Genomic DNA, 25,409 nt, shown 5'->3' with positions numbered 1-25,409 from the left:
AGCCGTCACAATATTTTTCAACTTGATTATCAAGATTAGCTCGATATCATAATGACAGTCTCGTTTAGGAAGTTTGAGTCAACTAAGACTCTTTGCATTGGATCAACGTCTATAGTTATTAGCACGATAGGGTCGTTCTCTTAGTATCCATTTTTGAAACGACAATGATAAAATCAATCATACTTTAAATAATATGATTATAAATGCTCGAGAAATTAAGTTAAGTCTTCCGAAAATGTATTGTTTAGTCATATCATATGTACATTTCAATACATTTTTTGTTTCAAAACTTTGACTTGTACAAATATTTTGGTCCCTTGGCCAAATTCTCTCACCTACACAGCTTTAAATTATTTACCTAATCAAAATATAAGGATGGAATAATTACAAATTAAAAAAAATATTAAAAACAAAAAACAAAAATAATGTGAATAAGGAAATATTATCAACAATATTTAAAAATTTATTCACAATAAACATAATTTATTTTATTAAATAAAGGTAAAAATTGGAGAAGGAAAATGTTATAATACATACAAAATTAACCAAAAAAAACTTCTAAATTTATCATTCCGAGCCATAATTTAATAAATAAGACACTAATTATCGTTCATCGTTTGGAAACTTTGTTCATTTCTATATATATGACTTACACAGAGATCATAAGCCCCCTATACAAAACAGACAATATCTATACGTAAAAGCTCTACCTTTATACAGATTTTGAGCTTCCCAAAAGTCCCATAAACCGAAAGCACAGCAGATATATATATATATATATATATATATATATATATAATTAAGCCTATTTGTTCTGATCTTATGGGGTTTTATTACTATTGTTACTTTATTTTTAGAGTTGAAGATCTTGTACTTAGCTTGAAATTGAAGGAAGAGGGCAGTTCCAATTGAGTAACTCTTCAATCATTTGCATTGCAATTCTGTCTTCTTCATCGATTCCGTTCCGATGGGCATCGGGTTCCTGGCTCGTTGATTCGGGCGATGGCAACGGGGATGGTATCTCCTTCTTCCCTAGCTCAATCCTCATGACCCAATTGGAGGTGGCTCGAGTGCCTGCGCGCTTCTGCCAGACACCGATGTGGGCGTTGTCACTGTCGAGCCGCAGGCATGTCAAGGAGGGAGATGGGTTCTTGCAGCACTTTCTGAGCTTTGTGCTGAGTAGCTCTGAGAGTGCTTTTGGGGTCATTGGAGAAGATCCGTGCCCATGGCCATGGCTGGCTTCTGTAGATTGGTCTTTTGATGCAGGGAAATTGGTCTTGGCGTTTTGGCCGTTCATTAAGATGGCTGCTTGATCATACGCTCGTGCTGCATCCTCTGCTGTGTCGAATGTCCCCAGCCACACCCTTCTCTTCCTACAAAGAAATTAACACATGAAACATATAAGAATGTGGGCTCAAGGTGTAATGTATAGCAGAAATGAGCGTGGTCAATGGCCATAGCCGGCTAGCTTCTTCGTTTAAGGAACAACAATGGTGGGTTTCCATTTCTCAGAGCTTTTTTTCTGAACAAAAACACAATCAATGCATACATTTACAGCAGAGGAAAATGTAGTTCACCAATCTACAGAAATATGCATGCCATAGCCACCCAGATTCTTTCAGGCATATCAACAAACACCTTATGGGCACCAAAAAAAGGGGGGGTTTTCACAGCATTTTTAACCAATAAACACAAGAAATTGTTCACAAACATACCACAATAATGCAGTAAACCAGTTTTCAAAAACATACGCCACCAAAGGAGTTCAGTTTCTTTCAGACAAATCATCAAACAGGTTATGGGCAGCAGACAGAAAATGGAGGAAACAGAGGACAATCGAACCAAGAAACCCAACCAATGGCGCATATATTTATAGCAAAAGAACAAACAACGTAATGTAAGAGTGAATTTACAGCAATGGGTGGCGGATTTCTGACACCCAAGAGCCCCACTGCCGCTGCCTGACTCCTCTGAACTTCCTTGAATAAACCATAACTCTAGAGAGAGAACCACAGAGAATTTCAGAGCCTTCAACAAGAGAGAGATAGAGAAATTAAACACACAAAAAAAAAAAAACAGGTGAGAGAGTTGAAAAACGTACAGAGAGTAATAATTTCAGCCATTTATATAGAATTGTCGGTGGAAATTGAAAATTATTTGATAGAGAAGAAGAACAACAACAACAACACAATACTTCTTTTTAAATGGGGTTGGCCATTAAAATCTTTCACCTGCTCACCATGAAAGATCCACAGTCGCAGCTTCTTAACAACCAAAATTTAATGAGATTCCGCTCATTTCAAATCTCTCTCCCATTTCTGCAACTTTTCTTCGATCTCTCTAATGGCGGATCGAAATGGAACCCCCAAAACTTCTAATCTGTCTGCTATCCAAAAAGAAGGTTTCATTAAATTTCACTTCTGAGCTTTGTGGGAATGGGGAAAGGGAAGAGGAAAATTTGCAGGTTTAGATCATAAAGCGCCATTTATGATCCCAGTGAGGAAGATGGAGTGTTTGAATTGAATAAGGGCCTGTTTCGCTATTAATTAATTATCAAACAAAAAAATAATTAAGCATTTTCTTCTCACTTTAATTTTTTTTTTTTTTTTTATTTCAAGTATTTTCTATTTTTGTATAAAAACTACTTAAATTTGGGGAAAAAATCAATACTTTTCTAAAAATTATTGATTTTTCTCATTTTAATTATTTTTCTAAAATCAATAACATTTTACCTCTTATTTTAATTAATTAACATCTAAATCATAAAATGTCACTAATATTTAATAAATCTTTATAATTTTAATTTTATGTCTAATAAATTTTATAATATTTAAATATTCACCGTCCATTAAAATCAAGATTAAAATTTATAATCACATTAGTCACACAGTTTTATGTTTAATAAATTTATTAATTTTAAAAATATCAATTATATAATTAAAACACGAAAATGAAAATTTGAATTTTTAATCTCTTTTTAACTTATCGAGTAACTAACATCATTTATTTATTTATTTTGAATGATACTTATCATATATTTTGTTTATATTATTTATTCCATTTTTGCCCTTTGTTAGTATTTAAATTTTATTTGGGCTTTTTTTTTGTATTTTTTTTTAATATCTATTATTTGGGCTCGAATTAATCAACCTCAAGAGCAATGTAGGATTTCCGTTAGTCGATGACCTCCTATTGACTATCGGAGTTTGATTTTTTTAAGGTTAAAGTGTAATTTTCCTATCATCATATATCCAGTGGATAAGACACTTATTATCGTTTTAAATAATATCGTTTACTCCAAAAAAAAAGTTATGACCCTCGTCGATAGATTGAAGGTTCAAATAGTCATCAACATTATTAAATTCTCTGTCACGAGCAAGCATTTTTTAATACGAGAAACTCAAAAAATAGCTAAATCGGAGGTTGAAAACATCGATAAAAAGAGGTATAAATAAATGAATTTTTTTATTTTTCACTTATATTTGCAATGCTATATTAAAAAACTACTTAAAATATGTGTATATATATATATATATATATATATATATATGGTTTGACAATTGACATGCACATCCCCCACTTTGGGCTGGCCACCATAGCCCAAAAGAAAAAAGTCCAATGGGCCCATTCTATAATTTTTTTCCCTTTTTGCCCCTAAAAAAATCGTATTAATTGTTTTTATTTTAATTTTTTTTATTTATGTTAATTATTAATTTACAATAAAAACATAAAAATTTTCTAAATTTCTAAATCTAACGTCATATTTGTTTTTTATTTTATTTTATTTACTTGTAGTTACGACCNAATATCAATTATATAATTAAAACACGAAAATGAAAATTTGAATTTTTAATCTCTTTTTAACTTATCGAGTAACTAACATCATTTATTTATTTATTTTGAATGATACTTATCATATATTTTGTTTATATTATTTATTCCATTTTTGCCCTTTGTTAGTATTTAAATTTTATTTGGGCTTTTTTTTTGTATTTTTTTTTAATATCTATTATTTGGGCTCGAATTAATCAACCTCAAGAGCAATGTAGGATTTCCGTTAGTCGATGACCTCCTATTGACTATCGGAGTTTGATTTTTTTAAGGTTAAAGTGTAATTTTCCTATCATCATATATCCAGTGGATAAGACACTTATTATCGTTTTAAATAATATCGTTTACTCCAAAAAAAAAGTTATGACCCTCGTCGATAGATTGAAGGTTCAAATAGTCATCAACATTATTAAATTCTCTGTCACGAGCAAGCATTTTTTAATACGAGAAACTCAAAAAATAGCTAAATCGGAGGTTGAAAACATCGATAAAAAGAGGTATAAATAAATGAATTTTTTTATTTTTCACTTATATTTGCAATGCTATATTAAAAAACTACTTAAAATATGTGTATATATATATATATATATATATATATATATGGTTTGACAATTGACATGCACATCCCCCACTTTGGGCTGGCCACCATAGCCCAAAAGAAAAAAGTCCAATGGGCCCATTCTATAATTTTTTTCCCTTTTTGCCCCTAAAAAAATCGTATTAATTGTTTTTATTTTAATTTTTTTTATTTATGTTAATTATTAATTTACAATAAAAACATAAAAATTTTCTAAATTTCTAAATCTAACGTCATATTTGTTTTTTATTTTATTTTATTTACTTGTAGTTACGACCAAAACTTACTTAAATTTAAAAGACCAAAACACCCCTTTATATTTTTAATGAAAAATAAAATAAAATTAGATAAAATTTATAAATTATTTTTTTCAAACTTTAACCCATTACATATTTTGAATTGTAAAATTAAAAAATAAATATTAAATATTAGAAAGAAAAAAAAAAGCAATAATTATGGATAACATAATTTTGACTGTCAACTTGATTATTTGTTCATAATTGTGTACAATGTACCTTCGCCAACTTGTAAGCACACAGCTTTAGACGGTAGAAAATGGAATAAAACAACTCATAAATATTAATTTAATTTTAATATTTACTTTATTATTTCTTTTTAAAACAGCCCTTCTTCGATGAAAACATCAAAACGACACCGTTACTTCTCGGGCTGTCATTGTAACTCATAATTAATTAATTTAAATATTAGAATTAGGATTGAAATAGTTTTAAAAGTACATAAATCCTAATAAAGAAAACTTGGAATTTTATACATTAAAATAAATAGTTTAAATAAATATTTAGAGCTAATAGAAATAAATACTTTAAAAAATTAAATATATTTAAAAAATTGAAAATAAAAGAAAATATATTTAAAAAAAAAAAAAAAAAAAAAAAAAAAAAAACAGAGGCTGGTTTGGGGTTTGTGGTATTATTTTTTAATTTTAATTATTTTTTTATAATTTGGTGGGAAAGCCCACATTGTGAACAAATACATTGCATTTGGGTTTTTATTGGGTGTGTGCGCATGTACCGAAACTCTCTTCAACTTACGATAAAACCTTCTTCTAGACCGCTTCAGGCCTCCTATTTTTCCTCGCACTTCCCTCTCTCTTCTTTGATTTTTTTTTCCCTATCTGGTAGGGTTCCAACGATCTCCTTTGCCTACGATTTATCTCATGAATTCACATTCTCAGGCTGAATTCGTCTTGCTGTTGTGCTTGATCTTCGTCTTCTCTCTTCTTTTTGCTCTCTTTCGAGGGTTTTTGAGTGCGAATCCGTTTAGATTCCACCCCCTGTGGGTTTTTGAGCCATACTCATGTCGAAGCTCTTCGCCTATTCCGGTAAGTGGATGATTTTGTATGGTTTTCCTGCTGTGTTATTGAGCTTGTGAATTGGAGGTTCTGTAGATTGTGAGAGGCAGTGGATGATTTTAAGTGTTTTGTTCTGTGTGGATGTGGAGTGTTATTTGGATGAAATTATGGATTGTAGGGGAAATATTTGGATTATTGGTTTAGTTATGCGGTTTCTCGATTTCGCCAAGTGGCGAGTAATGTTTTGGTATGAATTACGAGGGAGCATGGATGTGGTTTTGTGGTCTTAGGATTGTGGTTTGGGGTTGATTGACCGTTTTATTGTCTCGAACAGGCCAGATGTTGTTTTTGGAATCCATCGGTTTGTATCTTTTTCTCGAAAAGAGACATCATACTTTAAGGGGTTTACCTGTTAAATGATATTTATATTGTTGATCTATCATCCCCATACAGGCCAGGTTTAATTTGATTTACTTTTAAGATTTGAATATTAGAACAAGAGAGCACATCAATAATAAATATTAAACGATCAGACAACAGTTTTGCAAAGATCACTTCCTGCTTTTCTCTTACGATAAATTGTCAATCATTTCATCTATTATGATCTACGGATTTTAATTGTGAAGTTGATGATGTTTCTAACTTCCTGTTGAAATTTCAGGCCGTGAAGATTTTTTCCCTGTATACCCAAATCCCAAGAACTCAAGTCTATTCTTGTCCCTTCCTCACCACGTTGATGTCTATTTTCCCCCTCGCAAGAGGTCTCGCATGTCTTCTTCCATTGAGTTTGGTGGAGAAGGGGTTGTATTAAAGGAAGATGTCTCTATTGAAATTCTTCCAGATGAGTGCCTCTTTGAGATTTTCAGACGATTGTCTGGTGATAAAGAAAGGAGGGCCTGTGCAGGCGTTTCTAAACGATGGCTTATGCTTATGAGCAACATATCTTGCCACGATTTGATTTCTGAGGATGAGATGGCCACGAAGGAGATTGAAGACATTGAAATTGAGAGTGATGGATATCTGTCAAGGAGCTTGGAAGGGAAAAAGGCAACAGATCTCACACTTGCTGCCATTTCTGTTGGAACTGCAAGTCGAGGGGGGTTAGGCAAGCTTGTGATCCGTGGAAATTATCTTGTCAGCAAGGTGACCGACCTTGGACTCGGGGCAATTTCTCATCGGTGTCAATCTCTGAGGGTTCTTTCTTTGTGGAATCTGTCTTCCATTGGAGATGAAGGTCTCTGTGAGATTGCCAAGGTTTCTCACCAGTTGGAGAAACTTGATCTCTGTCGGTGCCCTGCTATTTCTGACAAGGCTGTGGTTAAGATAGCTATGAGCTGCCCTAAGTTGACTGATATTTCAATAGAATCTTGTGCAAAAATTGGAAATGCAAGTCTGCGAGCTATTGGGCAGTTCTGCCCCAATCTCAAGTCCATTATGATTAAAGATTGCCCACTTGTTGGAGATGAAGGAATTGTAAGTTTGTTGTCTCTGAACACTTGTGTCATGAACAAGGTGAAGCTTCAAGCTTTGAACGTTTCTGATGTGTCTCTTGCTGTTATTGGGCACTATGGCAAGGCAGTTACCGACGCTGTCCTTACCGATCTTAAAAACGTTAGCGAGAAAGGGTTCTGGGTCATGGGCAATGGTCAGGGACTACAAAACTTGAAGTCACTCACAATTTCCTCCTGCAATGGAGTGACGGACATGGGGATCGAATCTATTGGAAAAGGTAGTCCAAATTTAAAGCACTTGTCTCTAAGAAAGTGTTCTTTCTTATCTGATAAAGGCATGGTCTCTTTTGCAAAAGCTGTAAGGTCGCTTGAGTGCTTGCAATTAGAGGAGTGCCATAGGATTACTCAACTTGGGTTCTTTGGTATCCTTTTGAACTACCGTAAAAGTTTGAAAACTCTTTCTTTAATAAACTGCTTGGGAATTAAGGACATGAACTCAGAATTGCCTATCTCGGCCTCTAGTGGATCCTTGCGGTCGTTGACCATCCGCAACTGCTATGGTTTTGGCAACAGGAACCTTGCTTTACTGGGCAAGCTATGTCCCCAGCTGCAGAATGTGGATTTTGGTGGCCTTGTTGGAATTGACGAATGTGGGTTTCTAGCTTGGCTTCAAAACTGTCGGTCGAGTTTAGTGAAGATGGACGTTAGTGGTTGTGCCAACCTGACTGACAAGGTGGTTTCATCCATAATCGAGCGCTATGGTTCGACGCTCGAAATGCTTAATCTCGATGGCTGTAGTAACATCACCGATGCTAGCTTGACTTCCATTGCAAACAACTGCCCATTACTCAGTGATCTCGATGTCTCGAAGTGTTCGATCACCGATTCAGGGATTGCATCTCTAGCCCGCGCCAAGCAACTGAGTCTACAAGTCTTTTCGGTCGCGGGTTGTTCATCTGTATCGAATAAATGCCTGGCTGACTTGATCAAATTGGGCGAGACTCTTGTGGGTCTGAACATCCAGCACTGTAATGCTATCAGCGGCAGCACTGTTGATCTGCTTGTGGAGAAGCTCTGGAGGTGTGACATTCTTTCATAAATTGATAACATACCGACCCGAGTCGACTGCAAACGGGCACATGGGTTCGCGCTGCCTCTCGACAATACCACGTCATAGGTCCATGCTTTTCCCAGTTTACTTCTTTGGTTCTTTTAGGAGGAGTCAAGTTTCTGAAAGGGTAGGCTTAGGGTTTCTATATTTAATGTCATTGTAGTTGTTGCTTTAGGCAGTTCAAGAACCACGGTGCCTAGTGTTCCATGGGCTTCGGCCATCACAGCCCTTTTGGGTTGTTTTTATAATTCTCATTGCCAAGCCTTAGTGTTTGAGGTGCCTCTTTTTTTCCCCCCTCTCATGGGAGAACTGCACGTGTAACCTTGCATGCAATAAAAGCTTCAAAACCTGCCCTACTTGTTGTATGTTTTGTATTTTTTTTGTTTACTTTGGTTGAATAACCTTTTTATTTTGAAAATTGTGCCTATTTTAATTCATCTCCAATTTTAGATAAATTTAAAAAAGAAAAATAATTTTTAATTTAGGGCGTGGTTTTTTACTTTTTCAAAATTAAAAAAAAAAAAAAAACGTACTGCGTGTCACCTTAGTATTGTGCCACGTGTCCTATCATTATCGTGCCACGTTGCCGTCAGTTCCTTGCACACTAAGGAGATGAGGTGTGGTCGTAAATCACAATTGCTTGAAATGGCGTTCAGTCCTTTCATCTTTCACTGTCATGTGGAATTCTGAACCACATATAAGGATAGATCCCTTCTGCAGAGTATTTTCTTTTTTAAAAATATACTTTTTTTTTTTTTATAAATACAATTAAATTACAAAAAAGCAATATTTGTCTTAAAAAAAGCAATGACTAGATTTAAAGTCACCGCTAAGGCATTAGGTTGCGATTATTTTTAGCTAAACAAACTAGAAAAGAACAAACTAGAAAAGAAGATTATAATCTCTATCTCCATCCTTTATCAAATAAATCTTTTATTAAATTAGTCGATGATCATTCACTACATTAGCTAATGTGGGATCTTTGATAAACTCATGATCATTCACTAAATTAGTCGGGACTTTCATCCAACATTCAAGACTAGAAAAGAAGATTATAATCTCCGTCTCCATCCCTTATCTGATAAAGATTTCTACTATGCCCACTCGACTTTATATATATAAATATAAATATTATTCATTAATTTATTTTAAAAATCAAGAAAATTTTCCAACAAGAAACCTAATCAAAAAAAAAAAAAAAAAAATGAAGAAAATAGCAAATTGAAATAAGATATCTCAATAATTTTTGTAAGGCAGTGATTTGCAAAGGTTTCTCAGAGTTGGGAATAATATTTATTTATAATGAAAAAGAGGCAGAAACATAAATTAGATAAAAAAAGAAAAAAAAGAAAAGGAAAGTTACATACAAATGGCAAATCCCTTTAAGTGACGCAACCAGACACCGTTAATGGAAGGAAGCACACAAAGTGAGGGACAACACTAATTACTGCTTATGGACAGAACACACAGTGATAATAATAATAATAACAATAATAATAATAATAATAATAATAATACATAACAATCACAAAGACAAATCTCTTCAGTTCTTAGTGCCAAAATAATTCATTCAGGACTCGTACCATTTTTCCCATTTCCAAAATGGCATCCCCATCACGGCGCCACAATGCTCGATGACTGCTTCAGCTCTGCAGCGTCTTCCCCCGAGCTCTGATGATGCTGATCTTGTTCTTCCATCTCCCTCTCTTCGTCCGTCTGGCTCTCTGTTTCACTCGGCTCCGGTGTTGCACCTCCGTTCTCCTCCTGGCTGAGTGAGACCTCTTTGTTTGTGGCATTCAATGGAGCAGTTTCCTCATTGTCTATGGCAGACTTCTGTGTTGTTGTTATTGCTTCAGTTGAGGCCTGTTTTTCTTCTTTCTTTCCATTTGTAGATACTGCAGGAGGCTTCTCAACGCTTTTCACCTTGGCTGCTGAGGACTTCCCTGCTGCATTTGTTGCGGCACCAGGTATTGTAGTTTTCTCAGAAGGCAGTCTAGGAAGAGACCTACGTTTCGGCTTGTCTAAACGGGCAGGAGGAGAGACCCCCTTAGAATTGTTGTTATTCAGAGCCACATTCTCGTCGAGACTAAAGCGATTTGATCGCACATCACCACCTTCATTACCTAAAATTTCTGCCGGGGTTGGGCTCTTCTTTCGGCCAAGCTTGGGAGACTTGGCTCTTGTCGGTGGTATCTACATCAAAAGCCATTTGTCAATGTTTTGATTTCAGAAATAGTAGTGGAACCTCTTGAATTATGCTAGTTGAGATGAGCGGAGGATTTAAAGTTTTGACCTTTTAAATTATGCTAGTTAAGTTATATGCTTATGTTATAGGGGTAGAGGATTCGAACCACTGACCTCTTGAATCATACTAGTTGAGTTAAGTTATGCTTATGTTAGCTATTTGTCTATGATTTGTTACCCTTTGTTTATAACTAGAATCCCTCTTTTTTCCGATCTAGTTCTTCCACCACCACGAACCCCAATTATTAGGAGAACCCAAGTACTCTTCATCTTCATATCCAAGAAAGAGTTCTTAGAGATCTTTTTTCCTCTTGGAAGATATAGGAGAGAAACAATCTAACCTATTGATATTGGAAGATTACTCCAATGTATCATTTTTAATGATACAGTGAAATTCATAGGTTTAGGAAGAAAGAGTTACTAAATAAATCAATGGTAGAAATTGGGGTTCGAGAATTGATTAAAAGGATCAAAATGGCCAATGGAGCTTCTAAACCACTATTCTACAAGAAAACTTTAGAAATACCACGAAACTATAATGACGTCATCTAAGACTGTCACGCTAAGAAACTCGGTCACATGATATGGAGGGTGATTGACAGCTATCTGCTAGCATGCAAAAGACCTACAGGGTCGACACTATAGTATATAGTTTATAAAAGGACAGCGGTAAATTAAGCAAGTGTCTTCATGAGAGCCATGATTACGATCCAGACTAAGCAGCAAAAAATACGAGAAATTGTCTCCACAAGTTCATGAGAGAATCAATAAATTTTGAAACCGATATTAATAAATTCCAAACTCAATCTCGTTTTCAGATGCAACAACATGTTACCTTTTTCAACTCTACTTTGGGAGGAGGTGGTTCCTGATAAAAGCTCGGCATGGGAGTTGCTTTGAAGTTCAAACTCTTTCTGAGCATTTTAATCTCAGCCTCTTGAGTTTCCTGTAACAGAAGGACTTTCTCGTAACATGCGTCAAATGTTGAACAAATTAAAGTGACAATAGACACGTTGATACCTTGGATTTTGCCTGTAATGTGTTCTTTTCTACTTCCTTAGCTTGTATCTTTTCCTCAAGTTTCGAATAGAACTGTCCCGCGTCGTATATAAAAATAAAAATTTGAACACAGAAATTGTTGGAGAAGACGACCGGTAAAATACAAAAGGAAGTGCAAGGAAATGAATACAAAAACAGACCTCTTTTCTTTTCTCAGCACGCTCATTGCATCTAAAACTAAAACCATAGTTAGGAAGTCTCCCAACCCTATTTGGTTTCTCATCCCCTGCTCTTGGACTTCTATAAACAGTTCAAGGATAAACTCTCGGATCTAACAAAGAACAAGAAGCTAAATAACGTGAAGCAATGCCTAAAATATTAGCACATTAATTATCTCAGGAAAGTCTATCTAATGGTAAATAAGAAACTAAGGATACAAAGAAGATTCTGATTCTTCTTCTGATTTACTAGGATGACCCTTCTTCGAAGCTTTCAGGTTCATACTCTCCCTGTATAGATCTCAAATTAGATACAAAACGAAAATATTTTGACCAACCAAGAAGAGATAATAAAATCATAAAAGCAGGCAGAACATACATGGAGCCTTCCCCATCAGACTTATCAGCTTGCTGCTTGAAACAGGTGGAAAGAATATGAGAAGGGAATCATTAAGCAGAATAAGAAATAATAAAAAATTCAAAGGGAAGGGAGGATATCGTGGCTAGATGAGGCAGTAAGACAATGTGCAGAAATGATTACCTTCAGAGCTTCAGCTTGCCTGCCATTGAATGACCTACTCTTAGTAGGCCGTTTTGGGTGCGGATGCGATGTACCTGTGCCCGAACCATTTAAAAGACCAGCAGCATGTTCTGCATCCTTTCCATCTTTATTCTTATTCACCCCAGTTGAAGAAATGTGTTTAGGGCCGGATGACTTTTCATTCTTGCTCTTGATTTGACCCCTCTCTGGTTTCACTTGCTTGGGAGGATCAACATTCTTTTCCTCTCCTTCCTAAAAAGAATACAATCAAAGAAGAAAGTGCACCTGTTAGAATCAAATAAGATAAACTACTTCATCCGAAGAAACAGATTATACAAAGAAGTCTGCCTTAGAAAGGGTTGATATATCGCTTTCTGCCGGAGAATTTAATCCGTCCGTGAGTTCCATTGTGGTCGATTCACTAATTGCACCGCCACTCAATTTGAGATCATTTTCAATATTTTCTTGCTGCATTGTAGCCTCTGTATCTTTGTTTATGCCCTCGCTCACAAGAACTTCAGGAACAGTTTCCTCTGAGGAGGCAGAAACGTTCTCATGAAACCCATTTTGATGGGTCAGTTTGAGCCCATCAGCAGGTACAAGGATTTCCGATTCCATCATTAGGTGTAAACTACAACAGATCAAAGAAACATATGCCCCATAGCATATAGAAGAAGGAACAAACATTACAAGACATCAAGCAGAATTGCACAAGTTTTCAACCAAAGCCATTACGACCTACGAAATAATTTTCAGACATATCCTCCACAACATAAATTAAGAATTACATCCTAATTAACAGTCTTAAACGCATAAAAGCATTCTCATTTGCAGATATTTTGCTATTCATAGGTCGATGCCATACATTTACATTCAACTTACTGAAATTATCAAAGGAAAGACAAGCGTAGAAACACGTTCACCCATTTCATAGTCTTCATAATTTATACGAGAACCGAAAAGCATGTCTGAATAAAAAGAATTTTCACAAACAGCAAGTTCGTTCCAAAATTATTTAAAGAGCAACACATTTGTAGAACGAAGACACGTGGTGGAGGGTGGTTTGAAAACCGCCAAACCTGTCTTCCCAAAGAAACCGTGCACAAAGACTTAGGCAATGATTTAAACAAAATCTCCCACGACTTCGGCATTAACCATAAACCGAATATTAATAAGCCACACTTACTCATCAATCAATCCCATTACAGAAGTTCTATCCTAAAACAACTAAGCGAAATCAAGAAATCAAGCATCGTCACACACACCTCCGATTTGCAGATTGAGGCAACATATGCCAAAATCAGAATTCCACCATTCTCATTCCATTGTTCAGATTCAAGCATAAATATCAAATGACAAACATTATTCCAAGTCGATCTATTCGTAGAGTAAGCATGCGGCAAATCAATCCATCTCAAAATAAGCCACAAAAAAAGACATCTACCTTCCCGCTCGGCAGCAAGAAATAAAGCACAAGAAACATGCACTAAACTTTCCTCTCGCAAACACAGTCACACAAAAACGATAAGATTCATCACCACCATCAACCATTCCATCTCCTCCTCCACAGCAAGCTCAAATACAAACAAACAAAACAAAACAAAACAAAACAAAACCACACCAACACACTCACTCACCTCGAAAACCGCGCAAACGAATCAGAACCTCATGAAAAACAAAACCGCGTAAGCTTAGATTCGAGGCGCAAGATTGACGAACCAGCGGATAGGATCTGCAACAAAAGAGAAACAGATAATGCCGGAGCAGAGATCCACGGATCCAAAACAAGTTCTAGCGATTCCAACAATGGAAGAACAAATTGGAGAAACTCGAAAGGGAGAAAATGAGAGGGAAATGGAAATCTCAGAAGCGGGGAGTGGAGAGAGCAGTAGCATTCAAATCCATTTCCAGGTCAAGTCCGCTTTCTATCAAAGAACAAAGAGAGAGAAAGAGATAGAAAATACAAAGAGATGGAGAAGACAGAATTTTAATGGAAAATAAAATTTATTTCTTTCTTAAATTATTTATGGACTAGATTAAAAATAATAATAATAATAATAAATAGACGGAGGAAAATAAAAATTAAAAAGGGTAAATAAAAATTAAAAAATACACGGTTAAAAAAAAGGAAGATATCTACAGTTACCCGATTTTTCAGGGTAAAAAAAAGTTTTACACGGTTAATTAACCGACGGCCCTACCCCACGCTTCTCCCTCATCCAATCATCCCAAAACTGAATTTCTGTTTTTTTTTTTTTAAATAATTATTTTAAAACAATTTTCTTTTTGTTTCCAATAAATACATAAATCTTTAAATTGTTCAATGAGTCTCTTATTGGATATAAATTTTTAATAAATATGAATTTAAAAGTATATAAATATATTAAATGACTCACTAATTATTATTATTTCAAATAGCTTATTATATTAAAAATATTCTTTATAAGGGTGAAAAAATCTCCCCCTAGTGAGGCTGATAATAATACGTAACGAGTCATAGCAGACAATATCTACTAGTGGTGCACTTGAGCTATTACAAATAGTACTCAAACCAGATACGTGTCAGTGTGCCTTATAAGAATGTAGAAACTTCTCCTTAATAAATGCATTTCAAAGCTGTGAATCTGAGGCTAATGTGTAACAGGCTATAGCAGACATTATCTACTAACATTGGTCTCGAGCTATTACAAAATTTTTCTTAAGGTTCGAGCGAGCGTTGTAACTCAACAAAATTTATGGAGTTTTTAAAATAAATTATTATTATTTATTTATTTCCCGTCTTTCATACTCCTCCTACAGTCTTTATAGATACATCTCGAATCGACGTTACAAACTTTTATTTACATTAATTTAATTTTGTCTCTTCTAATTTTTAATAAAACGATAAAAACAAATTTCATTATGATTTCGAAGAACACCCGACATCAACCAACTTTATAATTACACGATTTAACGCTACTTGAAAAAAATCACTGACGTATCATAGAATTTATTTATTTATGAAATTGACGTATTATGAAACCAAAAGATTTATTTAATCAACTTAATTTATATAAAAATGTTTTTTTTTAATATAAGTTTCATTTTCACTTAAACCTAATAAATAATAAAATGGAGTAAATGAATTATTGAGATTTATCATAATTAATTAAAAATAGACACTTTCCTATAAAATTATGATAGAAAATAAAAGTACCTAAAAAAAGTGAACAATAATTAATTATGTTATTGTCCGAAATTATATTTTCCAATCTGTTTTTTTTTTTTTTTTACAATAATTTCCCTAACTGCAAAACAATGATTGATTTTATTTTTTATTATTTTAAATCAGAAATAAAAAATACTCCAAAAAAATACCAATTTTCGATCTTAATATAATTATGAATGTATATTAATAAATAAATTAATTTATGGTATGCTAATTTAAATGTTTTTTTATTTGCAAATAGTTAAAATTATTAAATATAATGATTTTTTTTCTATTTATTTGTAATTTATAATTTAAAAGAAAACTTATATGGTTAGGATGATGTAAATAATACGATAATAAAGTCAACAAAAATTAATAATAAAGTTATAGTTCATAAATTGGATAGCTTTAGAAATATTATATAGTAGGCAATAGGTATTATCTAAATCCTTTATCTCTTTACTTACCATAATATATATATATAAGGTTATGAAATTTAAGTAATAATAATTAGTATATTAATATAAATTTATTAAAATTGTAATTTAAAAAGGTGACGTAATAAATAAATATAATTTTTTTAAGACTAAATTTGTTAAAGAGGAGAAAGCGCCATATTTATTCGGGGCGCCACCTGAGGTTACGACCGCCTCATTTTATGTTTCCTTAAATGCCCCCACCGCAATCCTCGTTCGACGTTCACATCTGAGGTTAATTTGGTCACATCACTTACCCACCTCACAATAAAAGCCACCACTTTTCCCGCCGGTGGTGGTCATGGATTTTCGTATTTTCTATTTTGAATTTGAATTCATAATTAAATAGTTTTTTTTTTTGTATTTTTTTATTTATTTGAGGAGGTCTCATTGGTCAGCGTAAATTCAATTTTAATGGATAAATTAAACAATTAAAATATTATGTATAACAAACAAAAATATATATATATATATATATTATTATTAATTACACATTTACTTTCTATATTTTTTTTAATGTCAAATTTAATTTTATGTTATATTGAATACGATAGAATTTTACCGTTTTAAAATGTGACGGTTAAAAAGAGGTTTCTTTTCGTTTCTCGAGATCTCACAATCCACCCGCTTTAGAAGTTTAGCATCCTCACTAGCACGCCACCAGATGTGTGGCTCTGATACCATTTGTAACCGTCCAAGTCCACAGCTAACAGATCTTATCCGTTTTGGGCCGTTACGTATGACCATCAACTTCACTATTTTTCTACACCCTTATAAAAAATGTTTCAATTCCCCTCTCCTACTGATGTGAGATCTCACAATAAACTAAACATGTGATTTAATTTAAATTTTATTTTAGCCAGAAACGTCCAGTTAGCCTGACTATATCAACTTCGATTCAAATCCAACTCAAATTTATTAATTAAAAAATATTTTTAATTATATTCCATATATTTTTATAATATTTATTTGATTCCAAAATAATTTTAAAATTTTAATTATAGCAAAATTAGCTAATAAGAGGGGTTTTTTTTCTTTAAATGCAAATATTGCTGTTAAAGGAGTTGTTGAGTTTTGTTTTAATTTAATTTAATTTAATTATTTATTATTGGTTGAGTGGTAATAGAAACGGCGGTTGATTAAAAGACACGAAATTAATTGGATTGGAATGTAATTAAACCCTAATTACCTACTTTGAAACAACCTCCTCCATGCTTTTAAAGCAACTTCCGCTTCCTAACTCCCACGTAACTTCCCTAATTACCAAATTATCCTTGCACGCTTTTTTCATTTCTTGTATTGTAATCTTGCCCTTTTAGTAATTTTCTTTCCAAACCACTCAAACTAAATATTTAACCATAAAAATTACCTTAAACGCGTGACTAATATGTCAGAGGTTCGAACCCTATCACTTGCATTATGTTTTATTATTTTTAAAAATAAATTTTAAAAGGGATAGATATCTAACCCCGTCATTCCCGTACCTGGATTATAGTTATCTAATCTCGTTTTATTCAACTATTTTTTAAGAACGGTTGAAACAAAAACCGCTCCTTTAGGAGCTCTTACAACCAGATCTCGATTTTTTAGAACGAACGAACGTTTATTTTAATTAAATAAAATGTATTCAACTCATAATTTATTAAATATATTTCACATTAAGGAAAAAAAATTAGGGTTTTGGTATATGGGGAAATAAATGGGGAATGGGATGTTTGTAGAATGGGAGAATGTTATCCCTATCCAGAATGAGGATAAGGATAGTGTAAGGCCAAGTCCAAACAATCCCCGGAAAGTCACGTGACAAGGGGGGAGAGAAACACGTGAGGGCATTGGCTGCTAGGTGGCACCACGCGATACAGGCGCGTGCATTCCGACCACTGCATGTTCTCTATCCTCTTCTCCTTCTTACACTCTACTCTTCCTTCTCTCCGGACATTCCAACCAACTTTCCCTTTTCTTTGCTGGTCCCCACTTTCTCTTCTTCCCTCGCCCAATCATTTCCCTACACGTGGTACTCAATGCCACGTTGGACCCCTGCCATTGAGGTCCCCCACTTCCCATCTCAATTCCACTTCATCCTATTTGAAACGACGCTTCATCTATTAAGAAACTCGACGCTATAACGACTCAGTTACTTCTAATCATGTATATGTTTATTTCGATAATGATTGATGAGATAAATAATAAAACGAAGGATTTAAATGTTATTTTAATAGCCAACTTGAGAGTACCTCAACGACGAACATGTTGTTGAGCTAAAAAAACGTCTTTAGTTAAGTAGTGTAACACCCAAAAAAACGTCTTTACCTAAAAGAGCCTGTGTTGATATGTGGAGATAGTAGTTTTCACTCTTAGAAGCAAGAAACACGTAACGTGACTATGTTGTAGGGTATATGACTCTAATACTATTTATAACAGCACAAGCTCACCGCTAGCAGATATTATCCACTAGGGCTCGTTACATACCGCTGTCAGCTTCACAATTTTAAAACGTGTCAGCTACGAAGAAGTTTCTACATCCTTATAAGGAATGTTTCGTTCCGTTCTCTCCGAAAGTAGGAGATGAAGACAAAAGGCCGAACGAGTGAGGATATGAATGGAAAAAAAAGGTGGGGATTTCAAGGCGCGACTGACCCATGAGCTTACATTTTTGGACACACATGATTGTTCAAATCCCTTTATTCCAAATGCTTCATGTCTACATTTTCTCCCCAAATTTTCATCTCTCTCTTCCCTTTTCCTATCATATCATATAGCAAAATATGACGACGATGACAACGACAACGACAACAAGAACGACGACGACAAAGAGATCATGATGATGCAGTTTCAGAGTTTTGAAGAAGTTGAGTGTGAGAATCCTACGTTGGTTGGGGAGGAGAACGAAACACCCTTTATAAGTGTGTGAAAACCTTTCCCTAGCAGACGCGTTTTAAACCTTTGAGAGAAACCCGAAAGGAAAAGTCCAAAAAGAACAATATCTGCTAGCAGTGGGCCTGGGCCGTTACAAATGGTATCAGAGTCATACACCGGATGATGGGCCAACGAGCCCGAAAAGGGTAGACACGAGGCGGTGTGCCAATAANGGGGGGGGGGGGGGGTGGATTGTGAGAATCCCACATTGGGTGGGGAGGAGAACGAAACACCCTTTATAAGGGTGTGAACCTTTCCCTAGCATACCCATTTTAAAGCCTTGAGGGGAAGCCCGGAAGGGAAAGTCCAAAGAGAACAATATCTACTAGCGGTGGGCCTGGGCCGTTACAAATGGTATCAGAGCCAGACACTGGACGATGGGCTAATGAGGAGGTTGTTCCTCGAAGTGGGTAGACACGAGGCGGTGTGCCAGTAAGGACGCTGGGTCCCGAAGTGGGTGAATTGTGAGAATCCCACATTGGGTGGGGAGGAGAACAAAACACCCTTTATAAAGGTGTGAAAACTTTTCCCGAGACGCGTTTTAAAGCTTCGAGGGGAAGTCTAAAGAGGACAATAACGGTTTCGTGAAACTATTTGAAGAACAAATTTACCATACAAAATCAGCACTCAAAATGTACATAACAAACAGCAAAACTAATTTACAAGAATATGATGTTATGTAAGAAGTATAAGAGAACTCATCTGTGGAATGAACGATACGATACGCCGAAATCATCTTGGCCCGGATAGCTTCACCGCCGAAAGATATGCATCGCTGTTGCAGTCGGAAGGCCCGGAAGAGGTTCCTCCCTCACTGACTGATTTGAAGAAGCTTGAAAACAGGCGAGAACCGAGCGGGGAGGAAGTCGGAGGCGGAGGAACGACACAAAGGCCTTCGAGCATTTGGACTACTCGAGTCATCGGTGGCCTAAGGTGCATATCTTCTTGTATGCACCAAAGAGCAACTTTGATGGCTATAAAAACTCTCTCATCACCATCATTTATCACCAAATTTGGATCAAGGAGGTTTTCAAGTCTTCCTTCTTCCAGCATTTTAAAAGCATATGATGGGAAATGGCCTTTTTCCGACGTTTCGGTTGAGTCGAAGTTCTTTCTTCCCCCGACTATCTCGAGCAACACCATCCCGTAGCTATAAACATCACTCTTCTCTGATATAGCATAGTTCGTGATCCACTCTGGTGCTAGATACCCTCGAGTTCCTCTTAGTGTCGTGAAAACATGGCTTTGCTCGTGTGTCATTAGCTTTGCAAGCCCGAAGTCCGATACTTTTGCAAGGAACTTGTCATCGAGAAGCACGTTTTCGGGTTTGATATCACAGTGAATAATCTTCACGTCGCAATCTTCGTGTAGGTACGCTAATCCTTTAGCTGTTCCTAATGCAATATTGAACCTTGTGTTCCAATCTAACAAAAAATCTTCTTTGTTCTTCCTAAATATCCATTTGTCCAATGACCCATTAGCCATGTACTCATAAGCAAGAAGCTTGTGTGATCCTTCAGCACAATAGCCTTTGAGCCTAACCAAGTGAACATGATGGATGCTACCGATTATGCTCACTTCGGCTCGAAACTCCTTCTTCCCCTGACCGATCGCCTCCAATTTCTTCACGGCAAGCCGGGTTCCGTCTGGTAGAGCTCCTTGATATACCGACCCAAATCCCCCTTGACCAAGCTTCATCGAAAAGTTATTGGTTGCACTTTGAAGATCGTCGTAGCTATAACGAATCGGTGCCCTGGTTAAACCATTCAAGAAGCTATCATCCTCGGACGTCTCGTGAGGAGTTCCGGGTGGTTTCTTCTTCATCTTGTAGTAACAAAAAGCCAAATAAACTAGACCACAAATGACGAACACTGTAAAAACAACGATGATCGCCACGATATGAGAGTTCATTCCACCATTTTTACTCCGATCATTGTCGTCACTGCTACCTACATTGTTCAAGATCTTGATGTATGAAACAAAGTCATAGTTTTCGTTTGCATTTTGAAACCCACCTACGTCGTCCAACAAGAAACACTTCCCTGTTCGGTTTTCGAAGAACAACGCCCGACAAGAACAGTTGCTCATGCACGATTCCTTGCAACCATCTAAATCAGTCGTCGAAGTCGATGGTAGGAATCCAAGTGCAAAATATTTTAGGCTAAACCCCGTACTTACAAGCTCGATACTTCCATTCGAACGATCACAAGGAGACACAATCCCAGGCTGACAATTCGGATTGGAGCTAAGAACAGTAGGGCATTGGCATCGATTCCCACTATAACATATAAAATACGAGCCACACGGCTCCGGTGTGCTACAAGAGTCTTCAGGTATCCTAATACTCGACGCAGCACCGGAATCTTGAAGATTATAGAACGAAATAAAGCCATCGTCTCCTAAAACAGCAATCCAAGTAGCATTTTCATTCACTTTATTTGAGAAGATGAATTGCCAGAGCAAGACATTGTTTCGATCATAGAACTTCCAAGAGTTCGAATCAAGATTCACCGAGGAAACAGCTCCACCGTTCCGATTAACGGTTTTTCGATTCTCCTTAGCCATCGACCAGTAAGGCTGCGGGGGTCGAAAGCCAGCTGATAGAATCAGATCACCAGATATCATTTCAAGGGAATAACTCAAGTTATTGTTGCTAAGATCACTCACAAGTTTCATTCCTTCAACAAAATCCTGCCCTGATAAAAGGGTATCAGTTGGATAGCTAAAACTCTCCCAAACGATACCTCGATCGCTATCGTTTGCTCGTAAAACCAAATTCCCCGAGTTCTGCAACTCCAAAGCAGAAACCCCTTTGTCACTTGAATTTGTAGACCAAACAACCAAAGAACCTTTCATCAACATTGCATTTCCCTTCTCATCAAATGTGAACTTATCAGAATTAAGAACAGGGGAGGCCCTATTGGCCGACCAAACAACTCGTAAGCTGCCTGTGTGGATGATAGCCAGTGAAAACCTTGTAACATCTTGAGTAGTCACAAATCCAAACCCAAATTTAGAGTTATTGGACATAAGAAACAAGCCATCGTTATCAATCCAGTTCATCTGAGAGCCTTGAAACCCTGGAGAAATGTTCCCAAAACTCCTAGTACTTGCTAAGGATACTCCACATTGAATCAAGATGAACAGATAAAACCAGCTCAAAAAACAGATTAAACCACAAAAATTTGAAGAACCCATCACGAATTTCAGAATCAAGCTTCGACCCAGTTGAGAAAATCAATCAAATATGAAGAAAACAACGCAAAAACACACAAAAACACAGCGAAATGACATCAAATAGAGGTCAGCAACAATGGGTATTGACTAATTTTGAAATCCATGGAAGAACAAGACAACACTGAGCTTGAATGGCGTCCGATCAAGTCAATACTTGGGGAAGAAGAAGAACTTATCTGTGGAGATTGTGCAAAAGGACCAGAGCTCGAGGTTGTACGAGGAAGAGAGGGGCTGTGGGTGGTTCTTCTTCTACGCTGGTCTGAAAAGGGCAGAAAAATAAAGGATTGTTGGGAAGGAATTGTTTGTCCTGTGTCCATGTTGTGAGAGATACCGCCATTTTCTTCTCACCCACCAAAGGAAAGATGAGCAAAGCGTTCATATGGGGTTCGTCAGTCATAATATTAAATGATTTGCTTCCCTTTCTTTCTTTTTCTCCATCGCTTGGAAGATCCCAAAAGATGAAGATCCAAAGCCTTCATATATTATAATCTAAATTTGGTGTTGGGATCATAAATTTCTCAATTTTTTTTTGGTATGATCATCATTTTAACTTATTGTTCTTGAATTAGGGGAGTTTTAAGGTTTATAATTCGTTCTTTTCTCGTCTAGAGTTCGATTTGAAAAATTGATAACGTACTGTTAAGGGCGTTCATAAGACTTGAGCTTGAATTACCCAATCGAATTTGAAATTTTGAAAAATTGAAAATTGGGGTTAGTTAGTATATTTTTTTTTATCAGGTCAACCAAACCAATCGATTACAACCGAACCCAAACTATAAAAGTTGGGTTATGTTAGATTTTTTTAAAATAAAAAATTCGGATTGGCTCGTGATATTTTTTGGTTGGGTCAACCAGACCAACCCGAAAATAGAGTTATTACTTGAGCTATAAGTATTATGTATGCTTGAGAATTTGAATTATCAACGAAAATTTTGAAGTTTTTTATGGGTTGAATTTAAAAAATATTATTCTTTTAATTAAGCCATGATTAATTTTAAATAAAATTATATTATTCCAACCATACCAAAATAAAATAATTAATTTTAATTGGGATAATTTAATTAAATGGAAGGATAGTAGTGGGGGAGCTGATAGGTTGTAGTATATATATATATATATATATATATATATATATTTGTAGGTAATAAATAATGCAATTTTTATTTATATTTTCTAAGTTTGAAAAATATTGATACCCACATGCTTCAATCTTCTTGGTTGGTTGCCTCCAAGTTGAGTATTTATTTATTTATTTAATTTTTTATTGCACTTTGGAAAATTAAATTATTTTAATTCGATTCCAAACGGAAACCCCAAATTAAAATTTAACTAGACTTAATTAATGTTTTGGTCGTATTTTTTTAATTTTTTATTTTCACAATTGGATAATAATTAAATTTATGGATTATTTATTTCCCTGGCATGTATCAATCGTCATCCCGTACTTATAATCTTTAGAATTTTTTTAAAATAGCAAAATTGGAAGTGCAAAACTATATTGTTAATTACCCAGAAAAAATTTATTCTTCCTGATTTGAAAATTAATGGATTTTTTTTAATGAAAATAATAGATAACCCGACAAATAATTTTTTTGATTAAGGCGAGTTTAAGGTCAATGCAGTGAAATAGAGCCTTGTCGAGTTTTCTCCCTTTTTTATTAATTCGAGGAAAATAATTCTTTTAAATATATATATATTGAANAAAAAAAAAAAAAAAAAAAAAAAGCAACTAAATGGAAAATAGTGACAAAAGGACAAATTTGTCATAAACTAAGAAAACAAGCATGTGATAATTTTTAAAGTTTTAAGTAATTTTGTCTTCCTTGTGCTTTGCGTATATATATATATATATATATATATATATATATATATAATATTATATGTCAAATTGCATGCAAATACCAAAAAGAAAATTAAAAAATTACGACAAAATCGTATAAAATTAAATTAAAATTTTAAACCAATTCAAACGAACTAGATAAGATATCAATTGTGTTTCGATAATTTTAAATTTGAAAATTTTTAGGTTTAATAAATGTTTAATGAAAATTTGAATGAACTTTAATTTGGTTTGAAAAATGAGGGAAAAGAAAATAGAAAAAGTCGCTTACTTTAAGACTTTGGCTTTTGTGCTCTTAAAGCACTCTTTCAAACATGGAATAGTCTTTGGAGAAACCAATAATCAATCAACTTTAGTGTAAAAATATTCCCATGTTTCAAGCGAATCAAGAAGGGGATACGAAATCGAATGCATCGTATGTATCTGTGGAGACAGAAGAAAGAAAACGTTTTGTTTAATTCGAACAGGCGATTATAAGATTATCTTGATATTGCATACATCTCATATTAATACTACGAAACTGACGTTTTGCTATCATCTAAACTAATCTTGCTAGATTTTTGATATCGGTAGGTGTCTCGATTAACTTACGTACATTTTTAAGAATTCTATGAAATGAATATTTGAATCGGTAGTCATGTGAACTATTCTCGAGAAGAAAACACTCTATTCTACAACATTAAGAGATTAAATTGTGACATGAACACTTGCATATAAAATGTCGTAAATGTTTCAAAATTACCCTTAAAGTAGAAATTTTACGGGATTCTTCCGTCCCGAGCCACACGGGAAGGAAAAATGAACACCCGAATCAAACATCCAAAAAGCAAGCAAAAGGGTTGAAGGGGGAAAGGTGAAGAAGGAACCTCAAAATCTCTTGAATGAGAGAACTTGGTTGTGGTGCCTTCCAAGCTCTCCTCACACACTCAAATACCCTACAGCCTTGTCTTGGGCTTTGGCTGGGCCTTTCCTAGCTCAGCTCAAGCCCAATAGTGGCGGGCTGTAAAATTGGGCCAGCTGAGAATAGTAACAAATGGGCCTGGACATTCCTTTTGGGCCGGCCTCCAAAGTGTCGGCCCAGTAAGATCAAGTTTCGATGTAGATTAAAAGATTAAAATATTGATGTTGATACTTGATATCGATGCAAGACAACTTTAACAAACATGTGAATAAAAGCTAAAATTCATGCCATGATTAACCATAATTTGAATCTCAAATGAATATTTTTGCCTTGGGATATACCATCAATAAGATAATTTCTTCGGTAAGATTGTTAAATTGGAATGAGATCAACTTGATTTAGGAGTTTTAGCATTTGTGAACTAAGAATTCGCATAGCGTTTATGAAAGTTTCTAGATTCAACGAGTAATCATTACCATATCAACCCGGATACGTGTTGATTGTTTCTTAACTTACAAAACATTGAATTTCAATGACAAAGTCACCCAGAATAAAGTTTAGACAA

At 35.0% G+C, this 25,409-nt stretch overlaps 4 protein-coding genes across 9 annotated transcripts; 1 reads left to right on the top strand and 3 right to left on the bottom strand.

Moving 5' to 3' along the window:
• Positions 1-553: 553 nt before the first annotated feature.
• Positions 554-2,517, bottom strand: LOC111797657 (ethylene-responsive transcription factor SHINE 2). 6 transcript variants are annotated; one of them, XM_023680726.1, is made up of 3 exons: positions 2,232-2,515; positions 1,914-2,028; positions 554-1,373 (listed from the first exon to the last, which is right to left on the bottom strand). In XM_023680726.1, exons 2-3 carry the CDS (start codon positions 1,991-1,993, stop codon positions 875-877), a joined length of 579 nt encoding a protein of 192 aa, XP_023536494.1. In that variant the 5' UTR covers positions 1,994-2,028; positions 2,232-2,515; the 3' UTR covers positions 554-874. The 6 variants fall into 6 exon arrangements, with proteins under 6 accessions (XP_023536494.1, XP_023536493.1, XP_023536496.1 ...); XM_023680725.1 differs by having other exon boundaries at positions 1,914-1,997; XM_023680728.1 differs by having other exon boundaries at positions 2,240-2,515.
• Positions 2,518-5,485: 2,968 nt separating this feature from the next.
• LOC111797021 (EIN3-binding F-box protein 1-like) lies at positions 5,486-8,647 on the top strand. The gene is made up of 2 exons (XM_023679870.1): positions 5,486-5,750; positions 6,382-8,647. Exons 1-2 carry the CDS (start codon positions 5,726-5,728, stop codon positions 8,268-8,270), a joined length of 1,914 nt encoding a protein of 637 aa, XP_023535638.1. The 5' UTR covers positions 5,486-5,725; the 3' UTR covers positions 8,271-8,647.
• Positions 8,648-9,593: 946 nt separating this feature from the next.
• Positions 9,594-14,280, bottom strand: LOC111797106 (protein WVD2-like 5). The gene is made up of 9 exons (XM_023680007.1): positions 13,922-14,280; positions 12,633-12,915; positions 12,285-12,536; positions 12,123-12,154; positions 11,963-12,034; positions 11,726-11,825; positions 11,547-11,618; positions 11,362-11,472; positions 9,594-10,475 (listed from the first exon to the last, which is right to left on the bottom strand). The coding sequence occupies exons 2-9, from the start codon at positions 12,903-12,905 to the stop codon at positions 9,897-9,899; spliced, it is 1,491 nt and encodes a 496-aa protein (XP_023535775.1). The 5' UTR covers positions 12,906-12,915; positions 13,922-14,280; the 3' UTR covers positions 9,594-9,896.
• A 5,166-nt stretch (positions 14,281-19,446) lies between these two features.
• LOC111797710 (G-type lectin S-receptor-like serine/threonine-protein kinase SD2-5) lies at positions 19,447-22,532 on the bottom strand. Its single transcript, XM_023680818.1, has one exon. The coding sequence runs from the start codon at positions 22,062-22,064 to the stop codon at positions 19,599-19,601; it is 2,466 nt and encodes an 821-aa protein (XP_023536586.1). The 5' UTR covers positions 22,065-22,532; the 3' UTR covers positions 19,447-19,598.
• Positions 22,533-25,409: the final 2,877 nt, after the last annotated feature.

The sequence above is a fragment of the Cucurbita pepo genome, chromosome LG06, assembly GCF_002806865.2.
Source record: "Cucurbita pepo subsp. pepo cultivar mu-cu-16 chromosome LG06, ASM280686v2, whole genome shotgun sequence".
Taxonomy (NCBI): domain Eukaryota; kingdom Viridiplantae; phylum Streptophyta; class Magnoliopsida; order Cucurbitales; family Cucurbitaceae; genus Cucurbita; species Cucurbita pepo.
The sequence above is the reverse complement of the archived record's forward strand: the minus strand, read 5'-3'. Positions and strand labels throughout refer to the sequence as shown.

What these genes read in the sequence shown, in the direction of transcription:
- LOC111797657 (XM_023680725.1), bottom strand. An exon ending in GAAATCCGCCACCCATTGCT is followed by an intron (nt 1,374 to 1,913) that starts GTAAATTCACTC and finishes ATTTCTTTGTAG; the next exon opens with GAAGAGAAGGGTGTGGCTGG.
- LOC111797021 (XM_023679870.1), top strand. Translation starts at nt 5,726, where the DNA reads ATGTCGAAGCTCTTCGCCTATTCCG. An exon ending in GAAGCTCTTCGCCTATTCCG is followed by an intron (nt 5,751 to 6,381) that starts GTAAGTGGATGA and finishes TTGAAATTTCAG; the next exon opens with GCCGTGAAGATTTTTTCCCT.
- LOC111797106 (XM_023680007.1), bottom strand. Translation starts at nt 12,905, where the DNA reads ATGATGGAATCGGAAATCCTTGTACCTGCTGATGGGCTCAAACTGACC. An exon ending in GAAGAATCAGAATCTTCTTT is followed by an intron (nt 11,826 to 11,962) that starts GTATCCTTAGTT and finishes AACTGTTTATAG; the next exon opens with AAGTCCAAGAGCAGGGGATG. An exon ending in CATTACAGGCAAAATCCAAG is followed by an intron (nt 11,473 to 11,546) that starts GTATCAACGTGT and finishes CTTCTGTTACAG; the next exon opens with GAAACTCAAGAGGCTGAGAT.
- LOC111797710 (XM_023680818.1), bottom strand. Translation starts at nt 22,064, where the DNA reads ATGGGTTCTTCAAATTTTTGTGGTTTAATCTGTTTTTTGAGCTGGTTT.